This window comes from Eubalaena glacialis, chromosome 8 (assembly GCF_028564815.1).
Source record: "Eubalaena glacialis isolate mEubGla1 chromosome 8, mEubGla1.1.hap2.+ XY, whole genome shotgun sequence".
NCBI classification, from domain to species: domain Eukaryota; kingdom Metazoa; phylum Chordata; class Mammalia; order Artiodactyla; family Balaenidae; genus Eubalaena; species Eubalaena glacialis.
This window is the reverse complement of record NC_083723.1, coordinates 60,763,922-60,785,431: the sequence shown is the minus strand read 5'-3', so window position 1 is coordinate 60,785,431 and position 21,510 is coordinate 60,763,922. Positions and strand designations below refer to the sequence as shown.

General features: G+C 37.5%; 1 protein-coding gene across 5 annotated transcripts in view; it reads right to left on the bottom strand.

Moving 5' to 3' along the window:
- Window positions 1-21,510, bottom strand: part of ETV1 (ETS variant transcription factor 1) — a 92,332-nt gene that overhangs the window by 26,728 nt on the left and 44,094 nt on the right. For 3 of the 5 annotated variants that reach the window (XM_061197734.1, XM_061197736.1, XM_061197735.1), the window contains 3 exons: window positions 15,258-15,387; window positions 11,083-11,271; window positions 5,938-6,185 (listed from right to left, as the gene is read on the bottom strand). In XM_061197734.1, the coding sequence (XP_061053717.1) occupies window positions 5,938-6,185; window positions 11,083-11,271; window positions 15,258-15,387 (567 nt within the window). Of the gene's footprint in view, window positions 1-5,937; window positions 6,186-11,082; window positions 11,272-15,257; window positions 15,388-21,510 lie in introns of those variants that run through there. The other 2 variants (XM_061197737.1, XM_061197738.1) reach the window with 2 other exon arrangements.

Genomic DNA, 21,510 nt, shown 5'->3' with positions numbered 1-21,510 from the left:
CTCTTATAGTTAAATTTTAAGCCATCAAGCTATCAAGTGTTTTAACAAAGAGTGAAGTCCAATAAGAAAGAAGGCTCAGAACAACTCAAAGTTTATATAATCAATCAAAGAATTTTAGAGATGGCTAGGCCAGCAATTTGCTACTTTTCCTTCTAATTATTGTTCAGCCTTTTCCAGAAGAACTATTAGGAAAAGTTACTTCTCTGACAATCTCAATTTTTGATAATGTTTATGGTATATTTTTAAAAAGGAAATAGAACGCATTTTAATCTGAAATATCATTTGAAGTTTTATATTTTCCTATCTTACAGCAGTGAGCACCTAACAGAATAAAATTTGGGGGCTGTCTAATGTGAAACAAGTACCCCCACATTAGGAGAAGCACACCTTAAGTTTTAATGCAAATGCTTTCTTTGCCCTGGGTCACATAGAGCTTTTAAAAAACATAGGCAAATACTCATTCTAAAAATTAGAGAAAAGGATAAATAATATATTGTTAGATATATTGTACTTTATTTTGGACAATTATATAGAAAGATAGGCTGTGGACTGTGCACTAAACTAAGAATAAGAAAACCTTGGTTCTGGTTTTGGCTGTTTCACACAACACCTGTGTAACTGATGGTAAGTTAACTTGAATGAGCCGCGGACATTTTATCTGTACAATAGGGCGTAAAGAAGGAATGTGAATTAGGTGATACCCCAGAGCTTTCATGAGTTTAAAGATTTACGATTCTATGAAACAGCTATTTGCGTCAATTTCCCAAATGAAAATAATGCTAACGTTTACTACCACATAAATGCGACATGCCTCCCAACTGAAAGAAGGCCTCATCAGTACCAGGACTCATGGCCCTAAAAAACACAATTAAAAAACACAGAAACTTTTTCTTCAGAAAACATGATGTCAGCTTTCTCCCCTACCCTCTACAACTACTTCCTCCTCTCCCGAAGCTCCAAGCACATGCTTTCCCCCTTTTTCTTATTTCAGAAACCTTATTCTGTCCCTGAAAGTTCTCTTTCCCCTCTTCCTTCCCAGCTCCTAGCTTAAACTGCTCCACCACAGGGCTGGGAGGTATCTTTTAAACTAATTAAAGTAATAGAATAGGCGCTGAGTGTTAAAAACACCTTATTAATGTATCACCCCCTCCAATCAACTCCTAGGTTAAGATTTTTAAGACACCCCAAAAATGCAAAGGAACGTAATAGCATTAAATGATGAACAGTGCAGGGATGAACCTGAAACCCACCAAGTAGCATATTCATTCTCTTCCCTCTCTAAGGCAGTCCTGGAAACAAACGAATAGAAAGTCAGGTTTGCAATGAATGAGACTATGTCATCCTTAACTTAGCATCCTTTTCACTTATAGGATGGATGTGATTAATTTGGACACTTTTTTTCTTCAACTCTAAATTGGTTGATATTTTAAAATATAATACGTACTCTGTCTGATTAGGAAAGCCGTACGTAAACACTATTGAAAGACAAAGCACCTTACAGACAAAATAAATATTGCCTATAACAGCACCACGCGTATATAACCACATTATTTCTGTCCTGAGTCTTATTTTGCATGAGTCGGGCTTTACACTTATAATTTTTTTTACTCAATAGTCTGATTTCACTAAATATTTTTTAAAAACCTGACTTCTAATGGCTGCATAATATTTCTGTTATTGATAGCCATAACTTACATTACCATTCAATTACTCTGTAATATTCCTCCCCCCACTAAACATTCATCCTGCGTCTCCCCTTCCTTAAGATAATTTTCTGAGAGTGAAAATACCTACTAATCAAAGCCATGAACATTGTGTGCTGATATTTTCTTAAGTCAAACTTTAGTTTCATGTGCCCACCACCTTCCTAAAAATACTACCCGAAGCTATGCAAAACCAAAACCAAAACAAAAGACGAATCAACGTTGTTGTGAGTCTCTAAAATATTTACCTCATTGGGCATTTTGAATCTGCAAAACCTCACATGCAAGCATGAAAATGGGAAAATAGCCACGATTTTATGAAAATGGAGCACTGCATCCATATGAAGCGCACAATGCTTATTCAACGCTTTTTACATAGTCACTTGGCCATAGGGGCAAAAGAGAGGAATCAGGTTGGATTCAAGAAAAACCAACCAACCAACAAAAAACCTGTGTCCTGCTTTATGCAGCACCATTAGGCTAGAGAAACAGAGGAGGAAAACAACAATAATAGATGCAATTGGACTGTTGAGAACTTAATATCATATAACCATGATCACACTGTACCGGTTCACCAAATTGGCCCTAAATATCAATTTTTTTTTATCCCCTCAGTGTCTTCTGATCCAAGATTTGTCCCTTTTCCTGAATAAAAATGTCTACTCTACTAACATAATATTTTGCAATTTTTTAGCTTAAATACTCAGCAGTTGAAATTGCATTCCTGTAATTATAATTATAACTAACAGACCTTCCATTTCCCATATCGTAATTAATGTCAGGCTTTATTAGAGCATAATCATGCTACCTTTTCACTTACAAAGCTTCTTTTATTTTCACAACATTTATGTTATATTGAATTAAGCAAGAACGAGTTCTAGAGGACTTCTTAAAGGACAACCTTTGGATCACAGATGCTGAGCAAATGGACCATGAAATGTTTTTTGCATTGTCCTTAAATCACATAAAGTATTTTCTAATGTGCTACTTGTTCAACATCAATAAGTGAACAAAGAACTTAATGATTCAGTGATAAATACATTAGATTTCCTAAAAAGGTTATTTAATATTCTGTCAGCAAGGATGAAAGAACTAATGACAACAAAACAAAACATCTGGAGATCGTACTTGTTGACGGCAATGTATGACGTATACAGATGCGTCAACTTAATTGCAGCAATTTGGTGGCCAGTAAAACATATTTTGAAACACACGTTAATTTTTCATCTGCCCTGGTTACACGGTAACTACAGTTCTTTAGACCACATCCATCCAGAAGATACAACTTTACTATTTAACTATTCAAGCAAAACTGAAGTGTATCTTATTGGCAATATTGAAATTAGAATTCAAAGGTGTTGTCCAACTTCAGCACTTTGAAATATAATTTACAGGGGAGAAAGTAACATAAATTAACAGCTTCTCAAATATTAAACAAATATTCCACAAGTCATTTGCAAGGTTTATGGCAACTTACAAAAGAGATGTCCTATGTACCTTTAAAATAGGATACTGGACTGTTATAGACTGAATGATCGTGTCCCCCATAATTCATTGTGAAGCCCTAATGCCAAAAGTGATGGTATTTGGAGGGGGACGGGGGCTTTGAGAGGTAATTAGAATAAGACTAGGTCATGAGGGTAGGGCCCCCATGGTGGAATTAGCGTCCTTATAACAGAAGAGGAAGAGAGACAAGAGCCCTCTCTCTGCCGCATGGGGACACAGTGAGAAAGTAGCCATCTGCAAAACCAGGAAGAGAGGCCTCACCAGGAAATGAATCTTCTGGCACCTTGATCTTGGACTTCCCAGCCTGCAGAACTGTGAAAGTTAAATGTCTGTTACTTCAGCTTTCCCACTGATGCTATTTTATTATAGCAGATTGAGCTAAGGAGTGGACTATCCTTCTTTAGGTTAGAAGTGACTGAATCTGTGCTTTTGAGGGTCAGACTGTGGCTGACTCTGAAATTCATATTATATATGGTCCACAAATAATGCAATTGAACCTCACAGCCCCAGTTCCTATTTTTTTGCCCTCAATGGATTATTTAAATCTTTTTCTTGTTTGGTTCACATCTTCTTAAGAAAAGTTACACGTCTTCAACAACATGTTATATATAATTGTATATACAATATAAATATAAGGAAAACACATACATATGTGTGTGTATACGTATATATATATGTATGGAAAACCACAGAATCAAGAAAATGATTTCAATGATAATCTTTCTGAGATTACACATATAAAAACATTTCTAAAAAACACAAAGAAATTTCTAAAAATGCTATGCCCTACAAGTCCTTTTGAACCAATTATTTGGGCTATTTTAACTGATTTCCATGTAAAATTTCTTGAAATCACGATGAATTCAAAAAACTGTGCAGCAAATTAAAATTTGGTTTGGAGAGTAAGGATAACATCAGTTAACAGGACTAGAAACTTGCAGAGAAAAATGAATCGTATCTATAATAAAGCCCATTGTAGTGCAGGGTTCTTAATTATGCCCGTAAATCATGGACAAACATAAAAGGTTCTAAAGTGTAAGCACTATGGTACATTCTAGGACCGTCTCCAAATTACAGGGCCTGGGACAAGCACTCAAGTACAGTCCCTCACACCATATGTTTAAATTTTTAAACTATAAACCAGCCAAACAAACCAATAAATAAATATGTTCTCTCCTCCTATTCCTTGAACCTATAACAACATAACAACTTGGAAGGCCAGGCCAAACCTAGAATTTGGGAAAATCTCTAGGATGAGTGCTGAACGAGGATGGTATGGAGCCAGTTTTCAGTCTTCAGACCCCAGCCCCACCCCACCCCCTTCCTGCCTCTCTTCCTATCCCTCAACCCCACATTGTTCCACACCACGGGGGCCTCACACACCAAACATATGGGCACAACCAAGCTTCATCCGCATCCTCCCACAAACAGCTGTCCCTTGGCCACCTCCTTGGACCTAGAGGTATACACAGGAACACTGTGATTTGCCTTCAGAAAACTAGGCCTGGGATAGACTTGCTCACGCCCTGGACGTGGACTCAAGGCTGGCTGGGCAGGGAATTCATGGGTCCTGGGTAGCTGGTGTACCTTCCAGAAGTAGAGGTATAGCCTCTCAGTGGGCAATTCCCCTTAGTCCTTTTCAACGTCTTGTCCAATGAGGAAGGGTGGCCAGAGGGGGACTCTCAGTGGTAGGGCTCCTTCTTGCGGAGCTTTACGACCAGTTTATAATAAAACAGGTAATTTTATGCAAGTTGGAAACTTAAGACCAGGAGACAATTTTCTTTCGTCAAGTAGAACTGATAGAAAAACTCAGCAGAGCTATGCCTAGAGAAGCAAGAGTTCCTTCATAAAGAACATCCATAACTTTGCATCCAGATGAAAGGCGGTCACATTGTTTTCAAATATTTTTAAGTCCACAACCATCTATTGACCACGCTTACAATAATGTTAGTAATATTTTGCCTGGTGCCCTTCTTAGAAGCATTAGCTTTTATTTCATACTTTTTCCCCAAATTCCTGAGATTTCTGAAAGGCAGGTGTCCTGATTTTGAGATTATAACAAGAGAAATGAGCACAGAACAGTTAAGTAATTTTTCTGAGTTCTTAAGGTCAAATATTGGCAAAGTTGGTGGTAACATTAACAATAGACATTAAGTGCTTTTTACTTTCGGGAAACCCCAATTCTCCATCTTGATGTACTACTTAGTGAGATCTTTCGGGCTCAGTGAGACTAGAGCTAAGTTTATTACTGCTATTTTTGCTATTCCTCTCCCAATATGGAAGAATCCTTACTTCTGGACCCTTGGAATCTTGCCACAAGAATAAAGAAACAAACAAACAGTTATAAGCAATAAGTTACTCAGTACAGAAGAATATTGCTTTCTGTAAATATTGCTATTAAACAGTGCAGCAGGAGCAAATGGAAAGAAAGGCCAGAATCAAGAAAAGAATGATCATGTTACTCTCTTGGGCTGAGAGTGTGCGTAATTTTACAAATTGTACTCTTCTTTGGACAGGTTTCATTTCTAGACACTATTTCACCCATTGGCTCATACCAAAATGATTTGACAGTCCAACCCTTCACATAGAGAGAAAGATTCAAAGAAGGAATAAATCAGAAAGATTCCACCAAAAAATGGTCAGGAGCCACCCAATCTGTGGCCAACACTAATGAAACTGACAAGCAAGTGAAAAGATATCTTAAACATAACTTAAAGCACAGGCCTACCTGAATCATATGCAAAATCTCTGGGCTCCTGTTTGATCATCAGAGGAGGGGGGAAGCTTTGGCTGGCCGCACCACCAACCATGGTATTGTGTTCATACACTGGGTCGTGGTACTCCTGCTTAAAGCCTTGAGGTGGGAAGGGAATGTTTGGCTCGGACATCTGCCGTTGGTACATGGGACGTCCTTCCCTTGGCATTGTCGGCAAAGGAGGAAAGGAATTACAGGGTTCAGAAAGTTGGCGGCGAAATCTGGGAAATAAGAGAGCATGTTTCAAATAAAATAGTAACAAGGAATACCCTTTTAAAATACTGGCACGATTTTTAACTGCTTAGTTAATGAACATGACACCAGCTGACCCGAAGTGTAAATCTTTAACAAAGACTAGATATCTCCTGCCTGGGTCAGTAGCACTGTGCTTTCTAATCATAATACACCTTGTGTTCCCCTTCTAATTAGTTCCATTCAGCACCATTTCAGTACATGACAAAAAGTTAAAGATGTGCTTCGAGGAAGGCTAGGAGAGCATTGTAGTGTTTGCAAGAAATACACACTCTAACAGTTAAAATGCCCAACTAGAAATCAACTGGATCATTTGCCAGATTTCCTTATTAAGAGGGTCTCAAATTAATTATAGACAAGAAAAACAAAACAAAACAGGGGAACCAGAAAGAATCTGATTTCAAACTGCAGCCTCCAGCTTTTAATTCTGTTATCAAACTAACCAACAAACAAACAAACGAAATCAACCAAATAAAAACCTCCTTATTGGTTTTCCTTCCCTTACCATCAGTTATCAAGGGAGCAAGAAGGGAATGACTTTCTTCTCAAATGTGCAGGACTCTTACCTCTTCAACAATGTCCTAAATAACACTGTATTCTAGTGAGAAATTAAACTGGGAAATATTATAGAGACCGAAATCCAAGCTAGTTTTAAAAGACTACTTCTTGGGCTTCCCTGGTGGCGCAGTGGTTGAGAATCTGCCTGCCAATGCAGGGGACACGGGTTCGAGCCCTGGTCTGGGAAGATCCCACAGGCCGCCTGCGCGTCTGGAGCCTATGCTCCGCAAGAGGAGAGGCCGCGATAGTGAGAGGCCCGTGCACCGCGATGAAGAGTGGCCCCCCCCTTGGGGCTTCCCTGGTGGCGCAGTGGTTAAGAATCCGCCTGCCAATGCAGGGGACATGGGTTCGAGCCCTGGTCCCGGAAGATCCCACATGCCGCGGAGCAGCTGGGCCCGTGAGCCACAATTACTGAGCCTGCGCGTCTGGAGCCTGTGCTCCGCAACAAGAGAGGCCGCGATAGTGAGAGGCCCGCGCACCGCGATGAAGAGTGGCCCCCACTTGCCACAACTGGAGAAAGCCCTCAAACAGAAACGAAGACCCAACACAGCCATAAATAAATAAATAAATAAAATTAAAAAAAAAAAAAAAAAAAGAGTGGCCCCCGCTTGCCACAACTGGAGAGAGCCCTCGCACAGAAACGAAGACCCTACACAGCCATAAATAAATAAAAATTAAAAAAAAAAAAAGACTACTTCTTTACTGTCAAACAGCAACACAGAACTCACTGGCTTCCAAGAGCTTCCAACAAAATATCAGGTTGATAAAAATAAGCATAAAATATTACAGCAGACCTCCAGTGATGGAGGGAACATGCATGCATCACATAGCTTTGGGACAGGTCGTGCCGTTAGGTCATAAGGAAGTTCTGAGGCCTTGGCAGAAGGCTGAGAGCGAGTCTCTAGCTCCTTCCTTCTTGGTTATCCTGTGTACTGATTGGCTAATCACTTCCTCGTTCAGTTCTGTGTTTCTCATCCTAATATCATTGACCCACCGCAAAGATGTGGATTAATTAAACATTTAACAGCTCTAAAAATGCCCAGGAGTGCTTAAAAATAACCTATCCAACATCTCTATGAGCAAATGTAAGCCTATGAACTCCCCTGCATCCGCCCCCAAAAGCATTCCTCAGACTTTAATTTGGAAAGTTAACATTTAATTTTGGTAACGTTAAAGGAAAACAAGGTAAAAGCGAAAGAATGGCAAGGCAATTGCTTTAGCATTTCTAAGAACACTCCACCCTGTGATTTAACTCTAGCCTCTCTGGCTGCCATGGAAAGCACTGAAATTCCACCTACACCTGCAGAAAATAAACTTAGAAACTCAGATCTAGCAAAATGGGCTGACTGGCACTGCATTCACTTCCCTTCTCTTGCTTATTTCATTAGCCAAAAAAAGAAACAAATTATCATTAAGAACTGTCAAGGAATGAATCAGAAAATTGTAAGTTGAAGTTAAAAAAAGAAACCAGCTCACTTGGGAAGCCTTCAAAGGAAGATAATAATACTTCTACTAAAAGCTTTGTTGAAAAATCAAGCCATTTGTTTTCACAAGTCAACATGATTCCAGTTGGTACTCACTGAGGACCACGAATATATCAAACACACGTGCTTCATAAGAAACTACAAGTTTGTGGTATCATTCTTATGACCAATTGTAAAGAGAAAGCGACTCCGGAAGCTTTCTGGAGAGAGTTCATGGGTAAGGAGAGCGTGCTGATGAACTCCTGGGTAAAGAAAAACAGTGTCTAAGTGGTGGGAAACATTGAGAAAAAGAGACAGGGCTCCTGCACAGTGGGTTCAGGAAAAAGTGCCAAAGGGCTGGCCCAAGGAGCACAGTGAGGCTGAGGAAAGGAAGCGGGGTGCAGCCCAGTTGGCCATGACGCATTCCCAGAGTGAGGTGGGGTGCCTCGGCTGGATTGGGGCTATTTGGGGGAAAGGATCTGTTCCCAGAGCAAATTTGCCAATTATAACTGAGGGACTGTCATTTGTTGGCTAGAGCTCTCCAAGAAATCCTCCTCAGAAGCATACGGCTTCAGAGATTTTCCTGGGATCGGCCAGCTGGTGCTGTCCTCAACACTCAGTGGGGGGCAGTGGGAAAAGACCCTGAGCTTCCCTCTTCTAGTTCCGGGCCGGCTGTTCTCAGTCTCAAATATTTGACTTCAAGTACAGAAACTAAAATGGATTTGGCTACAGCATTTCAAGTTAGGTCACCTAAAAACAGCCATACTGCTTGTTCAGCAGTCACCTTCCATAGGAAAGAACTATTCTGCACAGAGCACCGACTATGCAATCTCTAATTCTGGCCCTCATCTGAGGTGTGAGACGAGCGATCAAGAACTCTGGGAAGTCACCAGAAGTAGACAAAACAAAACTTGCTTTTCTTTGACGTCCTCTTTTTCCCTTTCAGCCCTGCACAATGTGCATCTGTTTAATGGCCCACCCGGCAATAAGATGTCTTTCATCTGTATTTACAAAACTGTTTACACAGATGCACATACCATTACACTCGGACAAAGTCTCAAGTCCACAGGGTGAGAAGGGAAAGATAATAGGAAGCATTTCATAACTAAAGCACAAGAGGACTCAGGGATGGAAACCAAGGTAGGAAAGTTATTACTTGGTCTCACATTGGAAAGAATGCTTTCATCTTACCTTCATATCAAAAGAGTTACTGAACTTGAGACTGAGTCCCATTAAATAACCTATAAAAAGCAGATCTGAGTATTCCCTTATTTTCAGAAAGTTGCCAGTGGCACATCTTCTGGTTTCCTCTGCTGATCTGGGAGATTCCTCTGGCTGAGCTATTTTTATAATGGTGTGTCAGAGCCAATTTGCACGGGCTTATTGTTAAATTTTCAGGAATTCTGGGAGCCAACTCTTAAACACAGCCATTGTTAAGAATTAAATTATGTAAATTTATAATTATTAAAAAATTATATTTAAAACAAAGGCAGAAAACACTCAAAACTCATCACTTCCTAATTCTTTTACTACATTTTACTACTAATTATACTAATTATGCTCTAGAGGTTATGTCTATTGTATCTGTTTGGTAGAAATACTGTTTCATGGCATGTTACTACACATCTCTTTGCAATTCCACATTCAGGGTTGTTACAGTGATAGCCTGGAGTCTGCCATGGGGGCAGTAGTTACATCACAGATTCATCAAATGCTATAGATCAAGGTCCTTGGGTTTTCTCCCAGAGAGCCCGTTGTTAACTATTTACCAGCACACCACTCACTCTATATAAGTACAAGGTAGAAGGGGAAGAAAGGATGCTATACATAATTGACTTGTGTTTTAAGTTGTATTATTAAGGCCTCTAAAGGTCCTCTAATATTTTATTTCAATACGAATTTTTTTCATCTCTAGGAGTCGAGAATTACCCACCGTAACATTCTCTCTAGCTCTATGTTGTGTCTTGCCTTGTTCCTTTCTAAGTAATACTAGTTCAGTCTCTACCTCTTTATATTCTCAGTGTTCAGGGTCATGCCTCTACTGACATTAAATATTCATCACTTGGAAAGGAGGAAAGATAGTTCTATCAAATAAGTTTTCTTCTGCAAAACTATGTACAGCTAAACCACTCATCTAAGGTAAAGAACCTAATTCTGTAAGCCACCTACTAAAATTAGTCTCCTAACTTTATAGAAAAAGTACACACATATGCTCATAAAAATGGGATGATCTGATTTAAAGTTTAAGTGAAGCAATTTAATTCAAGCAAAGCGAAAGGGAAATGTTCAAATGTCAGTATATAGATTAATTTTCCATTTTAGCAACCAATTTAAATGTTTATAAAGGAATGTTTATAAATGACCTTCTCCACAAATTATTTATAGCTAAAGATAGAGCAAGCTCTTCCTAAAAATATTTTGCACAGATGTGCAAAATTAATACACTCCCCTTGAATTTACTATAGGTCTTAGGAATTGGTAGTAATAGGAATTTCTTCCAAGAATGCTAAAAACAGTTGTTTTTTTGGTTTGTTTTTTGCTTTTTTAAATGGTACTTGCAGTTACCAGAGGGTAAGGGTGGGAGAAGGGATAAACTGGGAGATTGGGATTAACACATACACACTACTACATATAAAATAGATAACTGATAAGGACCTACTGTATAACACAGGGAACTCTACCCAGTACTCTGTAATGGCCTATATGGGAAAAGAATCTAAAAAAACAGCGGATATATATATATATGTATAACTTAACCACTTTGCTGTACAGCAGAAACTAACACAACATTGTAAATCAACTATACTCCAACCAAAATTTTTTAAAAAATGGTACTTGCAGTTACCTGTGGTCCATGGGGTAGCTGCTGTCTTGAATGGGCTGCGACGGAGGGAGGTGAGCTGGGAAGGCGCGGTCAGGTTTCGAAGTGTGAGCTGAGTTGGGAGACGCATGGTGCAGGGGGGACACTGGGGTGCTGGATGGTGTTGGGGGGTTGGAGGGCCTCATTCCCACTTGTGGCTTCTGATCATAGGCACTACCCAAGGAATGAAAGAAAAGAGAACATGTGCTTCTTGGGAGCAATTAAAACTTTTTTTTCCCCCAACCCAAGGGAAGAAAAAATATTTTTGGTTTAAGTCTTAAGGAAGTTGGAATTTCGTATTTTTTGGTTTCCGCAGCTCTAGAACATGTAATCTTTGAAACTGTCACACACTTAAAAAGAAAATAGGATAATGAATGTATAACTTGGCAACAGCATAAATATAAAACATCTATTTTTAATACACATACAAACAACACAGTATAAGGAACATCTCTGTCAATGAAAGCAGTAGCATATTATTTCCATCTATTCTTTTTTTTAATTATAATTATTATTTTTTATACAGCAGGTTCTTATTAGTCATCAATTTTATACACATCAGTGTATACATGTCAATCCCAATCGCCCAATTCAGCATCCATCTATTCTTGATATGTCTCCTTAAGCAAGTTTCATAGATCTTTTCTAGATCATTAAATATTTCTGATATTATAATCCTTCTATATTACATAAGATTTTAGAATAAGAACTCACATCAGTTTAACGAGACGCGGATCATACCTGGCTCGCCTTTATTTGTGGTAGAACTCTAAGAAGGCCATGCTTCTGCCTTATTATCATTTTTTTAATGTAAAATAAATGACGCCTGGCATTAATTTCCTCACATAGGATAATAAAGGTTTATGAGGCAAATTAATAAAGATTTACGTCTCTGATATCTTTAAACTTTCTTGGAGTATAAGAATAGGTACAGGGGGCTTCCCTGGTGGTGCAGTGGTTGAGAATCTGCCTGCCAATGCAGGGGACACGGGTTCGAGCCCTGGTCTGGGAAGATCCCACATGCCGCGGAGCAACTGGGCCCGTGAGCCACAACTACTGAGCCTGCGCGTCTGGAGCCTGTGCCCCGCAACAGGAGAGGCCACGATAGTGAGAGGCCCGCGCACCGCGATGAAGAGTGGCCCCCGCTTGCCGCAACTAGCGAAAGCCCTCGTACAGAAACGAAGACCCAACACAGCCAAAAATAAATAAATAAATAAATTAATTAATTAAAAAAAAAAGAATAGGTACAAAATAATGTTCTTAAGAGTAAAATCCTGTTATCATCGTCTAACTTCTGAACACAATTACAAAATAATAAAATGAGTAAGCTTGTTTTTATATACATTATGAATTTAAGTTGCTTTCTTTAGCGTAGCTCTCAGGAATATGATTTAACTAATTTTTGTAATCTAAAAAATACTTTATTGAAAACAAATTTTACTTAAATTTCTGAACAAAAAAAGATGTTCTAGATTAAAATACTGTATTTCATTTTAAAATAAAAAGCATTCATTAATATATATTTTTCTTTAAAAAAGAAACTTTAAAAAAACCTGACTTATGTAATAATTTACCCTGTTGCACCATCTATACAACAGAATAACATCCAAGTGCAAAAATACTTTATAGAAGTGAAGGAGTATGTGCTGCATAAGTCTTGCCTGCTTTAAAGCAAAGTCAGTGGAACTCATATTATGTTTGGTTCTACCTATTTCCCTTACCAATATTTCTGAATGTGAACCCACTTCTTTTATAAAATGGTTCACCTGTCTCATTCCCACATAAAAAGAAAAAAATGATACATCTCCTGTCCTAGAATATTACTTTTTTCCCTTATGAAATGCTGTATTGAGTCACACTGTTTGTATAGAAATGGAAATAACAAAATTTAATCCATATATCACTGTGGGAATTATTGGTCCCCAAGAAGAATCTCAAAATATTCAGGTAATTCTTCTACCATTAATTTATGAAAGTCAAATATGTCTTTCTTCTTCATATGTCCATAAAGCAGCAGTTATTTCATAGTCACACTTCCGATCAATGCTAAAATGCAATGGCAATTCTATACCTATTTGGTTTATTAATTAAAAATTCCTCCACATGTTAAATAATTACTCTGAGAATACACAGTACTCTTAAGGAGAAAATGCAAAAATTAAAAACACGATAAAAATAAAACTCAGATTGATCAATATTGTTTTATCTGAACTCAGTATGTTTTAATAGTTGGCTTCTACAAGAGATCTGTTTTATAAAGGCTTTGCAGTTCAATTGAACTGCCTCACCATTTCAGGCTCTGGTGAATCTCCTAGAAAAGCAGATATAAAAGACAAGTTTCCAAGAACAAATAGTAATAGAATATCCAAGCACTGGTCAGGTACTGTGAGACTGCACAAATCGAAGTTTCTCAAATCTTAAATATCTTGGACAACAAACTAGTGAATATAACAAAAAGGAAGCAGACTCACAGATATAAAGAACAAACGAGTGGTTACCAGTGGGGAGAGTGAAGTTGAGAGGGACAACACAGGGGTAGGAGATTAAGAGGTACAAACGACTAGGCATAAAATAAGCTACAAGGACATACTGTACAACACAGGGAATATAGCCAATATTTTATAATAACTATAAATGGAGTATAACCTTTAAATGTTGTGAATCACCATCTTGTACACCTCTATCTTATATAATATTGTACATCAACTATACTTCAATTTTAAAAAAAAGGAAAAAAATTATTCCACAAAAAGAAAAAAGAATATATGTAAAAAAAATCTGAGGAAATAGAAGACCCCTTTGGATTATAATGTATTATGAACTTGAATCAACATAATTTACAAGACCACAAATATTTGTAATCATTTTTATAAGTTTCTAAACTAACTCCTTTAAAGAACTACGTACGTCTCTACTATAATTGAGAGTAATAACATACAGTATACAGAGCCAACTTTTTCCGTACGCAATTAGAGGTCGATATGAAAAGCAGCAGAATGCAATTTACTATGAAGGGTTTTTAATGAACATACATGTTATCAAATTTTCCAACAAATGAGCAATGCACTTCTACTGCTCCACCCTTTATTATCATCCGAAGGAACAACTGGCTTTTTAATAGATAATAGCCTCTGCTAAGCCTTATAAAATTCTAACTTTACTGCAATTGTCCATGAATGCATCTTATAGATCATCTGCAAAACCTGTCAGATAACTAATGTACTGCTTAGACCTGCCAAATGGTTCATTTTTTCCTACACACTCTATCTAAAGTGCATAATGCTTTCTTTCTAATGAGAACTTTCAGTAGCTATTCATGCATGCAAAGTAAGAACCTCTCTCTCTCTCTTTTTTTTTAAGTGAAGATACACACAGGAAGCACCTTTCTCTTTTACTTGTTTATTTATTTATTTATTTATTTGGGCACACCACACAGCATGTAGGATCTTAGTTCTCCGACCAGGGATTGAACCAGTGCCCCCTGCAGTGGAAGTACGGATTCTTAATCACTGGACGGCCAGGGAAGTCCCCAGACCCTCTTTTCAATCCCATAGTGCATCACTACAGTAGAAAAGCAACTCATGATTTGGATGAAAATGACTGCTTTAAAATGATTCTGGGGGCTTTCCTGATGGCGCGGTGGTTAAGAATCCGCCTGCCAATGTAGGGGACATGGATTTGAGCCCTGGTCCGGGAAGATCCCACATGCCGCGGAGCAACTAAGCCCGTGCGCCACAACTACTGAGCCTGCGCTCTAGAGTCCGTGAGCCACAACTACTGAGCCCGCATGCCACAACTACTGAAGCCTGCGCGCCTAGAGCCCGTGCTCCGCAACAAGAAAAGCCACTGCAATAAGAAGCCTGCACAACCCAACGAAGAGTAGCCCCCACTAGCAGCAACTAGAGAAAGCCCGCGCACAGCAACAAAGACCCCCCCAAAAAAAAAGATAGGTCTCTGAATTGACCTTTAATTAAAATGATTCTGAAAGTATGTAATCAGACAGTAAATGGTCCTTCCGAGTTCTGCTAAACACATAATCTAATTAGCTTGCTATATGCTGAAGATGTAACTCATAAAATATGACTTGAGATTTTATATTATGCTGGAATTGTGTTTCAATAAGAACCATCAGGCCTTCTCTATACACCTGATTGCTTTACCTGACATTGTACAGGCACTTTTCTCCATAGCTGAATTTAAAGGGCTGTTCTTGACTGCAGGCAGAGCCAAGTTCTGAACATGGACTGTGGGGTTCTTTCTTGATTTTCAGTGGGAGGCCATGAAAAGCCACTAGAAAACAAAACACAAATACCCACAAAAATGAAATACAGTTAGGAATTAAGTACACTAATCTCTTCTACTCCTCTTGGTTAAAATGTCACTAACATTTCATATTAACTTTCATACATAAGAAAAATCACATTGGATGAGTTTCATGCAAGAAAGGATTCTGGAGAATCTCCATATACTTCGTTGTTTGCTTTTATCGCATAACGAAATGCATGCTTCAACTCTCTCTCATTACTTAAAGTCAAATGAACTACTTGTAATTGGCTTAGCTGATACTGACAATACTAGAAGCTCAGTTTTCAGAAAGTAAGCTTGAAAACGTTTCAGAAAGGTTTCCAATGACTAAAGCAGAAAAAATACAACTGATTATCCAAGAATTAACTGAAGACAGGAACATAATTTTAAGTATTATTGAAAGGAAAATATCTCAAATGCACCAATAGTAATGGTTTAATGGAATAACAACTGGACTATGGGAAAGAAAATCCAGATGCATGCAGTTCTCAGGGTAACTAATGATACTTTGGACAAAAGGACAAAAAACTCGACCTCTTTTTAGGCCAGCGCTCATATATAAAAATACAGATAAAACTATTTGCCTAACTACTTACCAGAAGTGTGAAGATACATTGTGAGAAATATGTTAAAGTTATTTTTCATATATAATCTACCATAAAACAATTATTCTATATGAAATGATGTTTCCTCCTTTTTCATATGACTTAGTGTCATATGTCATTACTGTTCAATATAATATAAAGACAATATCATAAAATATGAAGAAATATGTATATTTGGGGTGGAATCATAGCTTTCAAACCAATAAATAAATAAGATTATATATTTTTATTCTTCTATATGAAACTGAAAAAATGCATATTAGAGATCCTCAGAATAATTGAAGTTTTAGTATAAATGGAAAATGAATAAAAAGATAAGGGGAAAATAGACATGAGAATGAGTTTTATTTTCATACAATTTGCACAGGTATGAATTATCAAGGATAAACACAAGAAGGACACACTGTGGATAGCTACTCCAAGTCCTATAAAACCTGGGATTAAAACAAAATATTAAGTGTATATACTATAAAGGAAGATATTACAAGAGAAACTTTGTGGCTTATGATGCCATTCAATCTTGATTATGATATTGCAGCATTATGAACTTGTACTAACTTGAATGTCATATATAATTTTAGTATCAGAAATTGATATCAAGAGCTACCAAGCTCCAGGAAAATAAATGCTATTTGTTTATATAAGCACATAATTTTGACAAAAATGTTCACTGGTACTCAAGAGACATCTGAAACACTGTAGAAAACAAATGTGCCACAGAAGTAAACAAATTTCACCTAAATTAGTTGTCTAAGGAAAACTTAATAAATAATAATACAATTATTTCGCTGAGTGGTCTATTTCAAAGTATTTTTTTCTAATTGAATGTGTGTTTAATATACCTACTCAAAGTAGAGAGTTAGAGGAATAGAAACAAAGGGGAAATTACATGTCTCTTCATATGCAAAGGGTACGTATGTTCATTAACTTTACCAAGTCAGAAAGTTATAATTTATAAAACGTTAAGACAGAAGAGGCTTAAGAACCTCAAGAATCAATTGTAACTTGAGGACTTGTTTGGATTCTGACTTGAACAAACCAACTGAAAAAGACACCTTTCCAACAAATAAGATATTTCAATGTGGACTAGGTATTAGATGTTTAAGAAATTACTGTTAATTTTGTTGGATGTGATAATGAAATGGCAGTTGTACCAAAAAGAAAGGTTTAAAGCTAAAGCTTCGTAAAATATTTACGGATAAAAAATAAGCTCTGGGATTTTCTTTAAAATACTCTAGAAAAAAATGTATGAGGGAAGAATCAAATAGAAAAATGTTGATAAATGTTAAAAGCTGACTGATGGATAGGTGGGAGTTCATTACATTAGTTTCTTTACTTTTACCTGAATTTGCAAGATGAAATGGTTTTAAAATGTGGGGGAAAAAAATCACAAAAGATTTAAAGTAGTATTCTATAAGAAAATTCTCTCCCTCTGTGTGTGTACGTGTGTGGTACTTCTTAGAATGACAAATATTGCATGATGCAATCTTGTAATATCTTAACCATGCATTTGTTGCTTTCTTAACAAATAGTTTTCCACTGTTTATTACTTACTTGAACATATACAACAAAATGTGTATACTCTAGTTAGCACTTTAGATTAAGTAGTAGGTTTTATATTTTCCTAAGAAAAAGCAGTAGCAACATCAAAGGAACTCACTGTGCCATTCAACTAAGTAACAAATCATTATACCTGAGAGATGAGATCTAAATTATATGAATGAAAATGGATAAGAACTTAAAAGCTAATAAATTGCCAGTATGATGCAAAGTTTATCATATTTATCAAAATATCAAACATACCAGAGACTGCCATATTCAACATTACTATATTTTAAAAGTCTTTGGGACCATAGAGTAGGAAAAGATTAGTAAACAGGATGCAAAAGGCATTAACCATAAAAGAAAATAATCTACGAATTAGGCTTCATTGAAATTAAGAACTTCTCTTCATCAAGACACTAAGCTACAGACACCAAGAGGATACTTGCTATAGAAAGATCTGACAAAGAAATCATATTCAACATAATAAGAATTGCTACAAATTAATAAGAGAAAACAAGAGACCCAATTAAAAACAGGCAAAAGACTCAAACGGGCAGTTCATAAAAGAAGATACCCAAATGACAAAACAAACAAATGAGCAACAAAGCAAGCATATATGAAAAAGTAGTCAGCATCTTTACTCATCAGGAAACTGCAAATAAAATCACATGAGGTTTTCACTATACACCCACTAGAATGGCTAAACTGAAAAAGACTGGCATTACCAAGATATGAAGAAGACCTAAAGCAATAAGAACTGCTTATATATGCTGCTAAGAGTATAAGCTGACAAAAACACTTTGGAAAACTTTTTGAAGTATCTACCAAGTCTCCATATAAATCTCCCCTATGATCCAGTAACTATACTCTGAGGTAGATATCAAAGAGAAAGGATTGAATATGTTTACCAAAGTACATGTTCATAGCAGCTTTATTCATAATGCCAAAAACTGGAAATATTCCAATGTTTATTAGCAGAAAAATGGATAAGTAAATTGTGGCTTATTCATACAATGGAATACTCCACAAGAATTAACAAGGAACACATTGATGACACATGCAGAAACGTGGATGGTCTCACAGATGGTAAGTTGAGTAAAAGAAGACAAACACAAAAGAGTATACAAAGAGTACACAGTATATGAATTTCAAGTACAGACCAAACTAATGGATAGTGAAAGAATCTCCTTCTCTTGGTGGATGGGAGTGTTAATGACTGAGAAAGGGCACTAGTAACCTACTACAGAGCTGTAATTATTTTATATCTTGCTCTTGGCGGTGTATATATGAGTATATACCTATGTGAAATTCATCAAGTTATACACTTAAGAGTTTTGCATTGTAATGAATGTGTATCTCCATAAAAAGATTTAAAAGTATGAGAAGCATCAAGCAATGCTATACAAATTAAGATGTTTGAAAATGTCTGGTGGCCTCCTCTTCCAGCACAGACATCTGATAATGTGCTTCAACTTCACATAATAAATAATTCCAGATGACTCACGGGAGGAATGACAAGTCTGGGGTACCATTGGGAATGGTTGCTAGCAGGACAGTAGCCTCCTATCAAAATGTCCATTAATATCAACCTAGAAGCAAAAGGCATGACCCATCCTTGTAGATACATCATCTGGAGCTCTAGTGCTTTCAGACTGGCCCCATGAGTTTCCCAAAGTGACTTTAGAAGAAAGAACATAAGGATTCCCAAAGTGCTATCAGAGGCAAGTAGATCCCTAAACAGGGGACCCCCAAATTTGGCCAATCATCAGATTACCGAGGGAAATTTTGAAAAAAACCCCAAAAAACAGGCATTCCCATACTCCATATGTTACAGGTTCAGTTGTGTCCCCTCCAAATTTTATCTTGAAGTCCTAACCCCACCTCAGAATGTGACCTTATTTGGAAAATTAGTTAAGATGGGGTCATTAGGGTGGGATCTAATCTAGTATTACTGGTGTCCTCGTACAAAAGGGGAATTAGGACACTGAGACACACAGAAAGCCATGTGAAGATTAAGGCAGAGATTAGAGTGATGCTTCTACAAGCCAAGAATCGCCAAAAATTACCTGCAAACCATCACAATCTAGGGGAGAGGCATAGAATAGATTCTCTCTCACAGCCCTCAGAACCCTGCCAACACTTTCATCTCAGACTTCTAGCCTCCAGCTGTGAGACAATAAATTTCCATTTTTTAAGCCACCCAGTTTGTGGTGCCTTGTTATGGCAGCCCTAGCAAACTCATACCCTGTTCCCAGAAACTGATTCACTAAAGCTGGTAGATACATCAGGATTCTGTATCTTATAAAATTTTCTAGGTGATTCTCATAACCGGGCAAATTTCAAATCCACTATGATGCTTGGCAACACCTGGATCCAGTGTGTGCGGCACTGAAACAGGTCCAGTACTTGAAAAGACGTTTTCAAAAAAACTAACAATGACTTCCTTTGTGTTAGATACCAACACTCAAGGATTCTCACAGGTTCTCCAAGAAGTTTAGGGCTCCCCTACTCTCTCCGTGTGCGGGCCTCTTAATCACCGTGTGCCCTTGGAATCATGACTTTTTTTTTCTAATCGTAAGCCAAATGCTAGGATTGTTTTTTTAATTGCTGTGTTGAGGGGGAAAAAAAAGCCAACCTAAGATTGTCAATCTTTTGCACAAGAACCAGAGCTACTTTATTTTCCTCATTTTCACTTTTCTGCTTCCTTGAGATTTTAGACCACAAAAATGACTTCTCTTATTTATTATTCTTCAGTAAGGGTAGTACAGAGACTCCCACCAGAGAGGGCTGAGCTGAGACCGTGTTGGGTATTTCATCACAGGGCTGAGAGCCTGAGCGTCTGTGAACAGGCAGTTTTCCAGCTCACTGGCACAGTCACAAGTGGAAGCAGCACATTCATTTTGTGCAATTTGCTTTACCTTCCCACATGGAGTTGGTGCATGTAAAAGGCTGTTAAGTACTAAATTATTCCTTATCAAATCACCATCATCTGGAGTCATGATCAACACTAATTAAATTACTTTCGCTGAACATGGCTCCAGCCTGCTGCCGAGGCTGCTTAGGTACATTTCATCTCGCTTACTGTACTGTCCTGGCTGGCTCTGGAACCAGGGCTACAGGCATCGGCATTGTTTGTAGTTTTAATTAAAGTGAATCTTTCCTTCTTCAAGTGTATCAAATCAAGTGAGTTAACTCCTTCATTTCATTTACAAAGAAGTGATGGTTCCCAGTGATATTATAATATATCCTTATCCCTGACTTCAGACAGTTCAGATCATTTATCTATGAAATCTGCCGTCTTCCTCAAACACGTTTCCCTGCAAACTTTTATGACCTGCAACTCCTCTGGACAATCAGATTTTTAGGAGGAGAAGCCAAGAGAACTCTCAAGAGATGCATCTTGCATTTTTTCTTTGATGGAGGCTTGACCTTTAAAACCACATCTTAAGGCTGACTTACAATGACTGAGTTCCTCTAATGGTTAAATGTAAGCGCTCCAAAGTACCAGGACATTAAAAAATGCACTTCCAAAATAAACTTAACCACTTCTTAATTCACACAGTTTACTTGGGGTTATGGTATTCATCGTAAAGTATTTGTTAGATTAGTGATTGTTTTCATTTTAGAACTATGAGGCATCATCTTGGCTTCCATTTTTTTCTGCCCACATTTTTGACCAGAGGCCCACTCTTGTCATCATTCTCCTGGAGCACAGAAATGCCCTTGGCTTTACAAATGCAACAATGCTGGTATACAACCAAATCTTTGGCTCAGGGTAGACATATAAGTCATATGTGAACACCTACAATATTAGAGACGGAGATATTGAATTTAAAAATTTGTTCATAGGAGAATAATTTCCCAAACAATCATGACCCTGGAGTATTTTTTGGTACCACTAAATTGAAAACAGACCATGTTATGACTTACTGGTTCATGTTAGTCCAGAGAATAAACA